This window comes from Macrotis lagotis, chromosome 4, assembly GCF_037893015.1.
Source record: "Macrotis lagotis isolate mMagLag1 chromosome 4, bilby.v1.9.chrom.fasta, whole genome shotgun sequence".
In the NCBI taxonomy this organism is placed as follows: domain Eukaryota; kingdom Metazoa; phylum Chordata; class Mammalia; order Peramelemorphia; family Peramelidae; genus Macrotis; species Macrotis lagotis.
In genome coordinates, this window is record NC_133661.1 from 174,402,241 (window position 1) to 174,419,374 (window position 17,134).

Here is a 17,134-nt window from a genome sequence, read left to right on the forward strand (position 1 = left end):
AGAGGGTCTTGAAAATAATTTTAAAGGATGAAATTTTTTGTTCATTATTTTAGAGTTCTTATCAAGCTTAATAATGCAATATAAATGCTAATCAATGTGTTGTCATAACTTATGTTATGAAGCTGAAAACTGTTTTTTTTTAACTGGGAAACCATCTCTTGGATTTGTTCTTTTGTAACTTGATGCTGTATTATTAGTATATGACATAAGACTACAAGTCTCCTACTGTCCAAGGTTCTTGAAAAAAATAACCATTGATTTTATGTTTATCCATAGATTGCAGAGTGAAAAATGGATGAATGTGAAGCCTGGAGACATCATTAAACTAGAAAATAACCAGTTTGTTGCTGTGAGTAATTAATATCCTTTTATTTCATCATGTTTTTCAGAAAAGTAAAATAGTGTATCTCTCTCTATATAAATATATATACATATTTGTGATATATATTTATGGAATATGAACTGAAGTATGTGATAGAAAAAGAAGGCAGGCTGGTCACATGGCAAGAGAAAGGGAAGATAGACAACCTAAATGTTCTTTTGGCATCCTTGTGTTCAAAGAAAATGAAGAATGTTTTAACACATTCTTTGTATTTCCTGTGGCAAACTTATGGGAGTACATAGAATAAGAGGAGCACAGCCAGCCAGACATAAATGGATGCCATAGGAAGGCTCATAGATTAGAGTTAGAAGGGATCTTTGAATCCATAAAGTCTAATCCTAGTTACATAGCTACTATTTGTCTGAAGTGGAATTTGAATCTTGAGCTCTCGATAACTCCAAGTCAAGTGTCTTAACTCCTTTAAACTGTCCACATCAATGAGATAACAGTCTTAGTAAGTGTCTAAAGTCATATTTGAATTCAGAAAGATGTCTTCCTGACTTCAAAGTATGTCACTCTATTCATGGGGCCACCTTATATCTACCAGTAAATTATCAACTCTATGATAGCTTTTTTGGCTCCTCCAAAACTTTTTTGTTTATTTCCTCCTCAGTTTTGTCCCAAATAACTGAAGTTGACATTACCTGACTTCTTGATAAGTAAAATGCTATTATATATTTCCTTAAGATTTAAATATTTTATTTGTAAAGTTATTAATTTAGAGTCATTAAAGAAATATTAATTTTATTTAAGGAAAAATTTTGAATTATATATACTTAAAAATGAATATTACTGACTTTTAAAACTAACCTATGATTTTATTTGTGTTAGTAACTCTGAGAAACTTTCTCTAACAATGGACAAGCTAGAAATGTAATTTGGAGCCTTAAAGAGTTTTCTAGAACCCTAAGAGATTAAGTGATTTTAGCAGATCACATAGATAGGATCTGTCAAGAGGGTGTATTTGAAACAAGATGATCCTGAATAGACACCAGCTCTCTATCACTGTTTCTCTCATATATAACATAGTAACTCAAACTAGGTCAACAAACCACTGCCTAGTAGAAGTCCTTAGGGGAACCTGTAAGTGAAAAAAGATGGGTACTTCAAATCAATTTATTTTCAAATATTTTAATTACCAACCCCAATATTCTGGTTATAATATTAATCTGCAGTCTTGCCTTGTTTAAGGCAAGCTTCAGCTCAGGCTTTGTTTAATTTAAGGTAATTAATAAGTATTGATTATAATTTATAAATATTAATATTGAAATAATAGCCTCCTATAGATGCACAACATAGGGTACAGAATGCTGGATTTGGAATCAGGAAGCCCTGAGTTCAAATATTACCACCGACATTAGCAGTGTCCTGGGGCAAGTCACTTAACCTGTAGATGCCTTATACAATGAAATGAGAGTTTATTTGCTAACCTATGTTGATTACTGTTGTGAAGAGAGTCTTACCTTGGGAATGCCTCACAGAATCAAATCCTAGATCATTCCCTTATTTGTATAAAGAATGCTAACTAAAAATTAATATATTTGCCACATAGGGCAAGTGAAGGCAGCTAGGTAACACACTGGATAGAGTGTTTGACCTGGAGTTAAAGAGTTACTAGCTATATAACCCTGAGCAAGTCACTTGGACCTGTTTGCCTCAGTTTTCTTCCATCTGTCACATGAGCTAGAGAAGAAAATGACAAATCTCTATAGTTCTCTGCTAAGTAATGGAGTTCAAATGGGGAATTGGACTTGACTGAAAAATGACTAAACAATAAATAACTCTTGAAGCTTAAATGTACAATTTCCTATCAACCTAGAAACTTACTAACATTTATATCAGGAAAACTTGACTCAAGAAAATGGAAATATCCGTTTCCCCAAATCCATTTCCCTGGAGGTCAATTTGAAAACTGAAAAATAAAGAATACAGTTAAGAGATTGAAAATCTAGCATCTCATATTCATTTAACTACATGTAAAATACTCAAATGATTCAAATGCAGCTGGGATCTTATCCACATGGGACATCCAGTCTGTGACCTATATCACAAGCCCATCTGCTCCTGCCAACTTGGGCCATTCTCTTTCATATCATTTGAGACAGGGGAATGATCTTTTTTTCATTATCTCTTAATATCACAAGAAATACCAGGGGATTCTCCACTGATTTCCATCCATTGACTCCCTTGCTCTTATCATGTGATTAGTTTATATTTTTCAAAAATTTCTTTGGTGTCATTCTTTATTTTTTCCTTTATAACATGTTGTAAAAATTTATTTCCTATTGTACTTTCAAAAATGTTTTTCCTACCAAAAAAAAAAAAAAAAAAAGAAACAACACAAAACCCAGGCCTGAGGGATGGTTAAAAAAACACTTAAGAATGATAATATTCATTTTAAGGAAAATCTTACCCTTTTCACTATACAGTTCATGTGTATTTGATTTTTCTATATAATCTCTGAAAGAATTTATTTATAGGATACTTATATATTTTGAAGGAAAAATATAACATTCTACTTATCGAGAAGTCAGATAATGTCGACTTCAGCTACTTGGGACACAACTGAGAAGGAGGAAATAAACAAAAAGGCTTTGGAGGAACCAAATAGTTATCATAGAGTTGATAATTTACTGGGGGGTACTAGATGGGTAGTGATAGTCTTGGATGTCAGGGTAGAGTGACAGTCTTGACTTCAAGAAGACATCATTCTGAATTCAAATCTGGCCTTAGACACATGTAACTGGATAACCCTGGGTGAGTCATTTAAAGTTTGCCTTAGTTTCCTCATCTATTAAATTAACTGGAAAAGGAAATGGCAAACTACTCTAGTATCTTTGCCAAGAAAACCCCCAAAGAGGTCACAAATAATTGAATATAACTGAAACAACTAAACAAATCGAACATTTTACTGCTTTAAGTCTTAAAACTTTCTTTTATAAAAACCTTTGAAATGTAAATCTTGCCATATTTCTATGCTCTCTTCTGGTATTAAATTTACAAAATAAATTTAATCTCCCTTGATAACTAATGATTAGTATTACAACCTTCAATTAGTTTCATAATACAATGATATTCAGGAATAATAAAAACAGGAAGCATTGATTTAATGCTTTTAAGATTTTAAAATCCTTCATGTAAATTATCTTATTTAATCCCCAAACAGCCCTTTGAGTATTATTTCCCACATTTTACAGATGAGGAAACTGAAGCTCCAAAAGACTAGGTGACAGTATGCATGATCATACAACTACAAAGTGTAAGAGGAGAAATTTAAATCTAAACTTTTCCCAACTCCAAATTCAGTGCTTCCAATATATTATAGATCTTCAGAATCTCTAGAAATGCCTGCATAAGACTGTTTGCCCCTAAAACTAAGAGGCTGTAGACTGCAGGTTTTGCTTTGTTTTAAAATTTCACAAGTTTCCTCCTCTCTTACTGTCAGGTTTTCAGCTGTAATTTACTCACCAAGTTTTTTTTACAAGGTTTCTTGAGTTTTACATTTTTCTCCCTCCCTTCCTTCCCTTCCCCCTTCCCTTGATAGAAAGAAATCTGATATAGACTCTACACATGTAATTATGCTAAGCATAGATCCATATTAATCATGTTGTGAAATCCTAACAGAAGAAAAAATAATTAGAGAGAAAAATGGCATTATACATAAGACAACTTTTAAAAATTGAAGTCAGTAAACTTTGTTCTACATTTAAACTCCACATTTTGTTCTTTGGATATATGGATGGTATTTTTCATCATAAGTCTTTTAGAATTGTCTTTGATTATTGTTCTGCTAAAATGAACAAGCCCATCACAGTTGATCATCACCTAATGTTGTTAGTGTGCATAATGTTTTTCTGGTTCTGCTCATTTCACTTAGCATCAGTTTATGTAAGTCTTTCCAGGTTCTTTTGAAGTCCCATCCTTCATGATTTCTTATAGAACAATAGTGTCCCATCACATTCATATACAACAATTTGTTCAGTCATTCCTCAACTGATGGACATTCCCTCAATTTCCAATCCTTTGCCGTCACAAAAAGAGCTGCTATGAATATTTTTACATGTGAGTTTTTACCCCTTTTCATGATCTCTTTTTGTATACACCTACCTAATAGTGGTATTACTGGTCGTAATTCCAAATTGCTCTCCAAAAAAGTTGGATAATTTCACAACTTCACCAAAATTCAGCTATAATTTCTTGCTTCTATCCATGTGCCTATTTGTAGAAATTTCCCCCATCCACACTAATTTGCTGTTTCTAATCTGCTGTATGTGAAAAAGCAAATAACCAGCTATTTTTTAGGATAGTATGCAATAGGCTTTAAAAAAGTGCCTAAAGAACTTAGTAAATTATTTTGTTTTGGACTTCTTTGCATTTTTTTTTTCCTCCCATTCATTTTATGTTGAGGAAAGTGAGGCAAACTGTGTTTAACTGACTTGTCCAAGGTCACACAGCTAGTAAGTTTCTGAGGACAGATTTGAACTCAGGAAGATGAGATTTCCTTACTCCAAGTCTGGCACTCCATCTATTGTGCTGCCCAATTGATTTGTTAATCAACAAGAATTTATTACATGTACTAATTGCTGATGATATAAAGACAAAAATGACTTAAACTGTAGTTATAAAGAAAATTGACTTATCTGGTTAGCCTTATTTTTTATGATAGCTCTGGACAATTGAGGCATTGTTCAATATGCAAATGGATTTATGGATTTTTTACTTTAATGATGCAGGTTATAATATATCTATGCTTGCTTTTTGGCAAATCTTATCTGTATATTCATTTTTTATTGATATTGTATTTTTACAAATACATGTTATGGAAGTTTTTTCAGCATTCAGCCATATGTATGTCTATTTTTAAGTTATAGAATTTTTTTTTAGATTTTTTTTCAAGGCAATGGGGTTAAGTGGCTTGCCCAAGGCCACATGGCTAGGTAATTATTAAGTGTCTGAGGTCGGATTTGAACCCAGCTACTCCTGACTCCAAGGCTGGTGCTCTATCCACTGCTCCATCTAGCTGCCCCCAAGTTACAAAAGTTTCATCCAACCTCTCTTATCAGCCCCCTCCCCTCAGAAGCAAAGTCAGGTTAACATTATATAAACATTTTTGATAAACATATTTACAGATTAGTCATTTTTCAGTAAGAGGAATTAGGATTAGGGGAAAGAGATACATAATTTTTATAAAGCGTTCATCAGCTTCTAAAGTTTTTTTTTTCTTCCTCTGGATTGGGGATAACATTGTCCATAGCCAGTCTAATACAGTTGCCCTAGCTCTCTGAACTGCTGAGAGAAGCTGCTTCCATCAAGGTTGATTATCTCACAATGTTGTAGGTAATGTGTATATTGTTCTTTTGGTTCTGCTCCTTTTGATCAGCATCAGATCTTGTAACTCAATCCATGCTTCTTGAATGCAACCATTTATGGTTTCTTATAGAACAATAGTATTCCATAATATTCATGTATCATAAATTGTTTAGCCATTCTCCAATTGATGGGCATTCCCTCAATTTCCAATTTTCTGCCACTAAAATAGAACTGTTTTATATATTTTGGAACATGTGGGACTTTTCCCATTTTTTTATGATTTCTTCTGGATATAGGCCTAGAATTGGAATTTCTGTGTCAAAGAGAATGAACTAAACTGTTCATTGCTCTTTGGGTATAGTTCCATATGGATTAGATCTATTCACAACTCCACTAACAATGCATCAATGTCCCAATCTTCCCACAACCTCTCCAACATTGATCATTTTCCCTTTTTCTCATCTTAGCCAATCTGATAGGTGTGAGATGATATCTTGTTTTTTTAAATTTTTTATTTAAGGCATTGGGGTTAAGGTCACACAGCTAGGCTATTATTAAGTGTCTGAGGCCAGATTTGAACTCAGGTATTCCTTAGTCTATGATCAGTGCTCTAGCCACTGAGTCACCTAGCTGCCCCCCCCCCTCATTTTTGTTTTAATTTGCATTTCTCTAATCAATAATGATTTGGAGCATTCTTTCATATGATTATATATAATTTTAATTTCTGAATTTGTGAACTAACTGTTCATATCCTTTGATCACTTATCAATTGGGGGTTGACTTGTGACCTTATCAATTTGATTCAGTTCTCTATTTTAGAAATGAGACCTTTATCAGAACTCCTAGTTGTGAAGATTGTTTCCCAGCTTTCTGCTTTCCTTATAATTTTGGCAGCATTGTTTTAATTAGTGTAAAAACTTTTTAATTTGTTATAGTAAAAATCATTCATTTTGCAGTTCTAATTCTTGTTTGGTCATAAATTTATCCCCTTTCCATAGATCAGATAGATATAGTACTTTTTGGTCTATTAATTTATTTATGGTGTCTCTCTTTATATCTAAATCCTGTACCCATTTTGACCTTATTTTGGTATAGGGTATGAGATGTAGATCTATGCCTAGCTTTTGCTATACTATTTTCCAGCTTTCCCAAAAATTGGTGAGTTCTTATCTCAGAGGCTGATGTCTTTGGGTTTTGTCAAACTGTAGATTGCTGTAGTTATTTACTACCTATCCTAATGCACTGATCCGTTACTCTATTTCTTACCAGTACCAGGCAGTTTTGATGACTGTCACTTTAGTACAGTTTTAGATTTGGCAGAACTAGGCCATCTTCCTTTACATTTTTTTCATCAGTTCCCTTGCTATTCTTGCCCTTTTTTTGCTCCAGATGAATTTTGATACTATTTTTTCTAGCTCCGTAAAATAGTTATTTATTGACATGGAACTGAATAAGTAATTTTATTTGGGTAGAATTATCATTTTTATTTTATTAATCCAACCTAACCATGAACATTTGATATTTTTCCAATTATTTAGCTCTGACTTTGGATGGGAAGTGCTTTATAATTGTGCCTGGTTTCTGGCTTTGTCTTAGGAGGTAGATTCCCAAGTATTTAATATTGTCTATAGTTATGCTAAATAGAATTTCTCTTTCTATCTCTTCCTCTTGTCTATGGATTCCTAAAAGTTCACCACCAGAGGATATGTCATAAATTGAGAGCCTTTCAATTTCTCCCTCCCTCCCACCAGGTGACCAGTCCATTCTTTTGTTTGATTTTGTGTGTATGTATGTTTGTATGTGTATGTGTAGGGTAGACATTCTTTATACTGCTTCTTCTTCATAATTTTTTTGTAGATGGCACTGAATCCTGGATTCAGGAGGACCTGAGTTCAAATTTGACTCAAACACATAATAATTGCTTAGCTGTGTGACTTTGGGCAAGTCACTTAACCCCGAAACAAAAGACAAAAAAGATTAAACTTATCCAAGTTCAATATATATATATATATTGAAGTTGGATAAATTTAAGTTACAACTCCATTGCCCTTTATGTGATCTCCCATTTGTATTCTTTAGAATCTAAGGTGTGTTAGAATTCAACCAAATAATATCAGTCAAAAATATTGTTATTTAAAATGGATTGATTCAAGGAGAAGCTTAGGGTTATTGAAAGAACTTAATCATTTCCTAGACTATTCAGTCCACTGAAATTCAGTTCCAGGCTCACCTTATTGTTCATTGCTAGTGATTATCCAAGATGTTCTCTGTTTCTGCATCTTTTTCCTCTCTCTAGTATGAAAATATTTTGTGTATGTTCACACATGATAATGTTTGTCCTTCTTTCTTGAAGAAGACCATGACATCAGAGAGATGATGGCATGACAAGCATGTGAATTGGATTTGAGTGAGGGGATGCTGAGGAAAAAATAGAACATTGGTTTTCTACATTTTTCATTCAGTTGTGCAATGATAGTCTGTTCTGGAATGCCCTTTGCAAAAGCTTGTCTCTTCTATTTTAATACTCTTATTAAGTATTATCACTTTCTCTTCCAGAACTATATGGGTCCAGTGGCCAGATATGAATCAGGATGACTAGAGATGGTCCTGGATGTGAGGCAGTTAGGGTTAAGTGGTTTGCCTAAGATCACACAACTATTAAGTGTTAAAGTTCTGTGGCAGAATTTGAACTCAGGTACTCAAACTATAGCACTTAGTTTTCTGAAATATTAACAAATAATGTTTTCATAAGATTTGATGCTAAAGTCCTTGGTCTCACCTGAATGAAAAATCTTATCTGTACTTAATAAAATTACAAGCAAGTAATGCCCTAGTCCATAAAGTTCTTTGGATTCATTTGAATCAAAGACTTAATCTTGAGCAGTAATCTAGTTCAGACAAGTGATCTTAATTCTCTGAAACTAAGAAATATAATCTTGTTTATGATAACAGAACCCAGAATGGAAATATTTTTTGTTTAATTAAGGGAGTTATCTGTTCAGTTTCCATTAGATTGAGCAAGAAATCCTTAGAGGAAAAGGGTAAGAGTTCTTTATTCAAAAGAATCATCCTCTAATTTATCATTGATTAAATGAAGGGAGGTGACTATTTGTTTAATTTGGAGGGAACTCTTTAAGTTTACAGTAAAACAGACACTTCTTCAAGGGTGTGCCAGTGATATTAATAGTTCTATTTAAGTAAATCAAAAACACTAAAATTCATCCAATACTTGGAAAATTAAGTTGCTAAAACACAGAGACTTTTTTTTAATGCTATGGCATTTATAATCTATATATAATCTAATGTTGGACAAACTAGAAGCTGCCCATCTGTCTGTATAAAAAAAGTCACTCTGGATAATATATATTCTTTATGTACTCCTCCCCCTTTTGTGGTTAGTTAGGCTATTTTCCTTTGAGTAATTATAGAACTCATTTAGGGGTTTCTGCAATGTTCTTGGGTTTGATTCAATCAGCAAAATGCCATCTCCAAATGGGAGCATCTGGATGTCTTTTTCACTTATAGGGAGTCTTTCTTTGATTTGTAATCTGCACTGAATCTCTTCCATGAAAGTAGTAAGCACACATCTCTCTGTTTTGTCCTTTGTTTGATATTAATGATCAGATAGTACTCAAATAAGGTTATCTCTGTTATTATAACTTTTTAAAGAATCTTGTATAATTTTGACACATTCTTGGATGAAACCTTTTTGACAAAGAGTTTTTAAAGTGGATAATTTTATTGTAATTAAGGACAATGGGTCATTTTTATCTACAGAAAACTAGAAAGCAAAACTAATTATAAACCAACATCTCTGTGTGCCAACCTATATTATATATGTGTGTATATATATATATATATCTTTGCTTTGTGGTGCAGTGGATGACTGCTAAGCCTACCTAAGGGAGACCTGAACTCAAATCTGACCTCAGACATTTCCTAACTGGGTGACCCTGGGACAGTTACTTAACTCCTTTTGCTTCAGTTTCTTCAATTATACAATTGGAAGGATGATTGCATTTATCTCATAGGATTATTGTGAGGATCAAACAAAGATAATATTTGTAAAAAAAAGCATATTAGTACCCATTCATAGTAGGCACTACATAAAAAAGAAAAAAAATCTTTCAATTTTATGGTAAAGGGAAGAGTTTATGACCAAACAAAAGATAGCAAGGATCATAGGAAATAAGTCAAGAATATTGATGATATTAGATTTAAAAAGTTTTTTTACAAGCAACATGACTACAACTAAAACTAGAAGGGAAACAGATAGATGGGGGAAAACCTTTGCAGCAAAATTCTCTGATAAGATTTCATTTTCAAGATGGAACTGATTCACATTCATAAGAATAAGAGCCATTCCCTGATTGCTAAATCATTAAAGGAAATGATTAGGCACTTTGCTAAGTAAGAAGTTCAAACTATCAATGGTGATGTGAAAAAATGCTCTAAAACACTAATTATTAGAGAAATATAAATTATTTTTTTGCGATTCTACCTTTCACATACCAGATTTGCAAAACTGACCAATAAGAGAAATTCTAGAAAGACCGTGCAAGGATAAATTAAAACACTCTTTATGGATCTGTGAACTGATCCACTCATTCTGGAAAGTAATTTTTGGATCATGTCCAAAGAGTTAAATAGTGCTTACTCATTGATCCATCAATATCACTATTAGATTTATGTCCTAGTAAGATCAAAGAAAAAGTTAAATGACATATTTAAAAAATTTTTGGAGATTTAGCTGAAAAAATTATAGTATTTAGATGAAGTGCTATTGTGGAAATGATGAAGGAGGTTTTAGAGAACTTTGGGAAGATTTACATGAACTTATGTAGAATGAAATGAGCAGAACCAGTATAACATTTTTTTAAAGGACAGATCATTTTGAAAGGGTTAAGAGCACTTATCAACTCAGTGACCAGATCATAATTCCAAAGGACTTAAAAGGAGAGGTGATACATTCAGAATGCAGATTGAGACATAAATTTTTGGACTTGGCCATTGTGAGAATTAGTTTTGCTTGATTCTGCATATTGGTTAGTGGTAGTTTTGCTTTTTGTTTTGTTTTTCAGTGTGGGGGGAAGGAGAGTGCATAGAGAGAAAATAGATCTATGTTAATTTAAAAAATAAGGAAAAAATAGAACATTGGTTCTCTACATCTTTCATTCAGTTGTACAATGATGGTCTATTCTGGAATGCCCTTTGCAAAAGCTTGTCTCTTCTATTCTAATACTCTTATTAAGGATGCATCAATGAATATATAGGTCATTTTGATAAACATTTTATATAGAGATGTAAAAAACCAAAATATTTATTAGTTATTAATTTTCACATTTTCTCTACTTATCCTTTGAAACAACAGATGTTAGTTTAATATAAACTGCAATTATTTTAATGATAATCCTTTTAAAAATGCTTGCTATGAACACATCAATATGAAGTGACTGAATGTCCCATGAAAGTCTTTCTTGTTGCCTTAAGATGCACAATAAAACTGCTAATTCTTTTATTTGTCTCTATGAGGAAAACCTGCAAGCCATTTCCCCACTTAAGTCTGATTTATTTTTATTCTGGTTTGTCTTATAAGGAGAATGTTAAGATTGATATAACTCAATTCCTCCTTTGTCATTGGATTAGGATTTCAACTTGAATAATATCAACAATTAAGTAAATATTTACAGATAGCTCGAAAACTATGTGATATTTTTTTGTATGTTACTTCCTATCCTTCTTCCCAATCTTTCTTATTATTGTAGAAGTGGAAAGGGACCACATAGGATTTTCTTTGTTTAATGGGTTATCATTACCAAAGAATTTATCATCAAATGGTCAGACTACTGATGATGAAACTCTCTGAATTTTGCTAAGTGTGCTATCTAGTGCTATATATATATATATATTGTGCTATATATATATATATATATATATATATATATATATATATATATGGTGCTATATAGAAGGTTGGAAAGGTTATTTGAAACCTTTCCAACCTTCTATATAGCACCAACAAAAATTCTTTTGAGGTTGATTTTTGTTCACTGAAAGTAGTGACATACTCCAGAGGTATCAGACTTATTGCCCACCAAAATCCCAGTTGTGCCCCCAACTAGATTAAAATGTAATTGGGAAAGATTTAACAAAATACAAAATGATATTAATTTGTGGTTTTCTAGGTCATATGTGACCTTCAGAGATCAATTTCTATTTGAATTTGACACCACCAGTGATGTCCGTAGTTCCACTTCCTTCAGTTCTGATTTGGAGAATGTTATCTGGTAGCTTATTTTTCTTTTTCATGGAAACCTCCTTAAAGGCTACTTTTTAACCACACTAGATGTAAATCTTTGGGAACTGCATAGGTGGTTAATGTATTTGGGCAGAGTTACTTTTGCGGCTTGATATTGGCTATCCAAAATTAGAGGAGTTTTTGAGTTTTGGAGCTTAGGAACATGATTACCATAAATCAGGAAGACAAAATTTGAATGCTCAGACTGCCTCCATCTAAATATAGGACAGTTTATTTGGATGATGACAGCTAGGAAGTCTTAGTGACCAATTAACTCTCTTACTAACCAGTAAGCACAGAGGGAAATTTGCAAGTGAGGAAAATTGATAGACTGTTTCTTTATCTTTGTATTTGCCATAGTATCTCAAGACCATTGAAGCCTCTCAGAAAACACTTGTTGAAAGCGTGATTAGATGAATTTCATAAGATTATAGATTTAGAGCAGAGAGGACCCTTAGAGTTCATCTATCTCAATCTTCCTTCCCAGCCCTTATTTTGATGCTGGAGAAACTGAGACTCAGAGTAAACACTTGTCCAAAATGTGAGATAGTTGGAATTTGAACTCAAGTCCTCTGGCCTTATGTACCACACTACCTTTTCAATTTGACTGAAGTTGAATCTAAATGAATCAATACGCTGACTTGCTACTGGGCTTAGGAGAGGTGTAAGTTACTTGCCCTCTTCCTTTCTCAATTTAAGAGCTAATGGATATCTGATTGATGGAACCTCCAGAGTTCAGTCTCAAGGGAGCGAGGGGTTCAGACTATTTTTTTCTCCTATTCTCTGGGGGAAAATCACTTAAAGTTTAGATTTAGTTCATATGTAGAGTTTTCCAAATTGGAGAGTAGAAAGGTATTCAATATTCAATGAAAATCATATATTTACATTTATTTATTTCATTACTATTTATTAATTACATGACTGTTTCCTGTAAAACAAAGACATATTTAACATAAAAAGATTCATACTCTCACACTGGCAAAGATGTAAACAAGTACCATTAACTAATTTTGAAGCAATTAGAAATTCCTTCCAAAACACCCAACCAGTGTCTGTTCAATTCCACCTACTTTTATTTTTACTTTCAAGACATTTTGAAGCATCTGTGTGGATATAACACTAAACTCAGCAATGTTTTAAAGGCTTTTTAGCTCCAGAAAAAAACCAACAAAAAATCTAAATGTAAATCAAATTGATAATAATGGTCATCATTATAATTATTGATATTTATGTAGTACTTTAGAATGTATAAAGTATTTTATAGATCTCATCTGAATATTATAATAGCTAGGGGCTGGTTATTATTCTCATTTTATTGTCAGAGAAGTTAAATGACTTTCTTATGTCATCAGAGGCAAGTCTTGAACTAAGGATTTAAGTCCTAAAATTATTTAGAGAAAATGCATTCAGAAAGAGGTTGGCTTGTACTGAAAGAACTTGCTAAGTTGTTATTTTAGAAATTTCTTTTTTTAGGTTTATTTTATTTATTTGTAAGGCAATGGTGATAAGTGACTTGCCCAAGGTCACACAGCTAGGTAAATATTAAGTGTCTGAGGCTGGATTTGAACTTAGGTCCTCCTGACTCCAGGGCCGGTGCTCTATCCATTGCACCACCTGGCTGCCACTCTAGGTTTATTTTTGATTTTTGATTTTTATGTCCTCATTTCTGATTTATACATGGTCCTACCAAATTGAACTTCTTTCTGTTCCTTGTATAGTTCATTCCATCTTCCATCTCCCTGCCTTTGCCCAGTGTATCCTACTATGCCTGGAACATATTCCCTCTTCCACTCTATCTTTTAAAACCTCTGTTTTCCTTCACAGTTTGTTTCATTTCCTACAAGAGGCCTTTCCTTTCTGCCATCCCAATCCTTCAAATGCTTGCAAAATAAATATTTTTTGTTGATTCTTCATGTACTTTACATTTCTTTGCTATCTTCAAGATATTTGGGGCAGCGGATTGAGAGCTGGGCCTGGAGACAAGTGTCCCAAAGTTCAAATTCAACCTTAGACACTATCTGTATAAGTCTGGGAAAGGTTATACTTAACCTTTTTTGTATTTTTTTTAAAATTTATTTTTATTAAAGATATTATTTGAGTTTTACAATTTTCCCCCCGATCTTGCTTCCCCCCCAGAAAGCACTCTGTCAGTCTTCACTTTGTTTCCATGTTGTACCTTGATCCAAATTGGGTGTGATAAGAGAGAAATCATATCCTTAAAGAAGAGAAGAGAAGTCTAAGAGGTAACAAGATCAGACAATAAGATATCTGTTTTTTTCTAAATTAAAGGGAATAGTCCTTGCACTTTGTTCAAACTTCATGACTCTTTATCTGGATACAGATGGTGTTCTCCATTGCAGACAGCCCAAAATTGTCCCTGATTGTTGCACTGATGGAATGAGCAAGTCCTTCAAGGTTGAACATCAACCCCATGTTGCTGTTAGGGCATACAGGGTTTTTCTGGTTCTGCTCATCTCACTCAGCATCAGTTCATGCAAATCCCTCCAGGCTTCCCTGAAATCCCATCCCTCCTGGTTTCTAATAGAACAATAGTGTTCCATGACATACATATACCACAGTTTGCTAAGCCATTCCCCAGTTGAAGGACATTTACTTGATTTCCAATTCTTTGCCACCACAAACAGGGCTGCTATAAATATTTTTGTACAAGTAATGTTTTTACCCTTTTTCATCATCTCTTCAGGGTATAGACCCTGTAGTGGTATTGCTGGGTCAAAGGGTATGCATGTTTTTGTTGCCCTTTGGGCATAGTTCCAAATAGCTCTCCAGAAGGGTTGGATGAGTTCACAGCTCCACCAACAGTGTAATAGTGTCCCAGATTTCCTACAACCTTTCCAACAATGATCATTATCCTTCCTGGTCATATTGGCCAATCTGAGAGGTGTGAGGTGGTACCTCAGAGAAGCTTTAATTTGCATTTCTCTAATAATTAATGAATTAATGATTTAGAGCATTTTTTCATATGGCTATGGATTGCTTTGATCTCCTCATCTGTAAATTGCCTTTGCATATCCTTTGACCATTTGTCAATTGGGGAATGGCTTTTTGTTTTAAAAATATGACTCAGTTCTCTGTATATTTTAGAAATGAGTCCTTTGTCAGAATCATTAGTTATAAAGATTGTTTCCCAATTTACTACATTTCTTTTGATCTTGGTTCTATTGGTTTTATCTGTGCAAAAGCTTTTTGATTTAATGTAATAGAAATCATCTAATTGGTTTTTGGTGATGTTCTCCAACTCTTCCTTAGTTGCTAAGGAAGTTTCTAAACTGCTCCCCTTTCCATAGATCTGACAGGTAGACTAGTCCTTGGTCTTCTAATTTGCTTATAGTATTGTTTTTTATGTCTATGTCCTGTAACCATTTGGATCTTATCTTGGTAAAGGGTGTGAGATGTTGGTCTAATCTAAGTTTCTTCCATACTAACTTCCAATTATACAAGAAATTTTTATCAAAGTGGGAGTTTTTATCCCAATGGCCAGACTCTTTGGGTTTATCAAACAGCAGATTACTATAATCATCTCCTGCTTTTACACATAGTCTATTCCACTGGTCCACCACTCTATTTCTTAGCCAACACCAAACAGTTTTGATGACTGATGCTTTATAATATAATTTTAGATCGGGTAGGGCTAAGCCACCTTCTTTTGAACTTTTTTTTCATTAAGCTCCTGGCAATTCTTGACTTTTTATTTCTCCATATGAATTTACTTACATTTTTTTCTAACTCGTTAAAGTAATTTTTTGGAATTTTGATTGGTAGGGCACTAAACAGATAGTTTAGTCTTGGTAGAATTGTTATTTTTATTATATTAGCTCTACCTATCCATGAGCAGTTGATATTTGCCCAGTTATTTAAATCTGATTTAATTTGTGTGAGAAGTGTTTTATAATTGTTTTCAAAAAGATTTTGAGTCTGTCTTGGCAAATAGACTCCCAAATATTTTACACTGTCTGAGGTTACTTTGAATGGGATTTCTCTTTCTAGCTCTTCCTGCTGTTTCTTGCTAGACATATATAGAAAAGTTGAGGATTTATGAGGGTTTATTTTATAACCTGCAACTTTGCTAAAATTGCTAATTGTTTCCAGTAGGTTTTTCGATGATTTCTTGGGATTCTCTAGGTAGACCATCATGTCATCTGCAAAGAATGAGAGTTTTGTCTCTTCCTTCCCAATTCTAATTCCTTCAATTTCTTTTTATTCTCTAATTGATGATGCTAACATTTCTAATACAATAGTGAATGATAGTGGTGATAATGGGCACCCTTGTTTCACCCCTGACCTTATTGGGAATGCCTCTAGCCTCTCCCCATTGAATATAATGCTTGTTAATGGTTTCAAATAGATACTGCTAATTATTTTAAGGAACAGTCCATTTATTCCTACACTCTCTAGTGTTTTGGTTTTTTTTTTAGGGTTTTTTTTTTTGCAAGGCAAATGGGGTTAAGTGGCTTGCCCAAGGCCACACAGATAGGTAATTATTAAGTGTCTGAGACCGGATTTGAACCCAGGTACTCCTGACTCCAAGGCTGGTGCTTTATCCACTACGCCACCTAGCCGCCCCCTCTCTAGTGTTTTTAATAGGAATGGATGCTGTATTTTGTCAAAAGATTTTTCAGCATCTATTGATATGATCATATGGTTTCTGATAGGTTTGTTGTTGATATAATTGAGTATACTAACAGTTTTCCTAATATTGAACCAACCCTGCATTCCTGGTATAAATCCTACTTGATCATAAGGTATTATCCAGTGATGACTTGTTGTAATCATTTTGCTAAGATTTTATTTAGGATTTTTGCATCTATATTCATCAGGGAAATAGTCTATAATTTTCTTTCTCTGTTTTAACTCTTCCTGGTTTAGGTAACATTACCATATTGATTTCATAGAAAGAGTTAGGCAGAGTTCCATCTTTCTCTATTTTTCCAAAGAGTTTATATTTGATTGGAACCAATTGTTCCTTAAATGTTTGGTAGAATTCACTTTTGAATCCATCAGGCCCTGGAGATTTTTTTTTAGGGAGTTCAATAATGGCTTGATGAATTTCTTTTTCTGAGATAGGGTTGTTTAGGTATTTAATCTCTTCTTCATTTAACCTGGGCAACTTATATTTTTGTAAA

At 33.4% G+C, this 17,134-nt stretch overlaps 1 protein-coding gene across 11 annotated transcripts in view; it reads left to right on the forward strand.

Moving 5' to 3' along the window:
• Positions 1–17,134, forward strand: part of ATP8B4 (ATPase phospholipid transporting 8B4 (putative)) — a 437,330-nt gene that overhangs the window by 253,336 nt on the left and 166,860 nt on the right. For all 11 annotated transcript variants that reach the window (XM_074234707.1, XM_074234704.1, XM_074234702.1 and 8 more), the window contains one exon: positions 277–349. In XM_074234707.1, the coding sequence (XP_074090808.1) occupies positions 277–349 (73 nt within the window). Of the gene's footprint in view, positions 1–276; positions 350–17,134 lie in introns of those variants that run through there.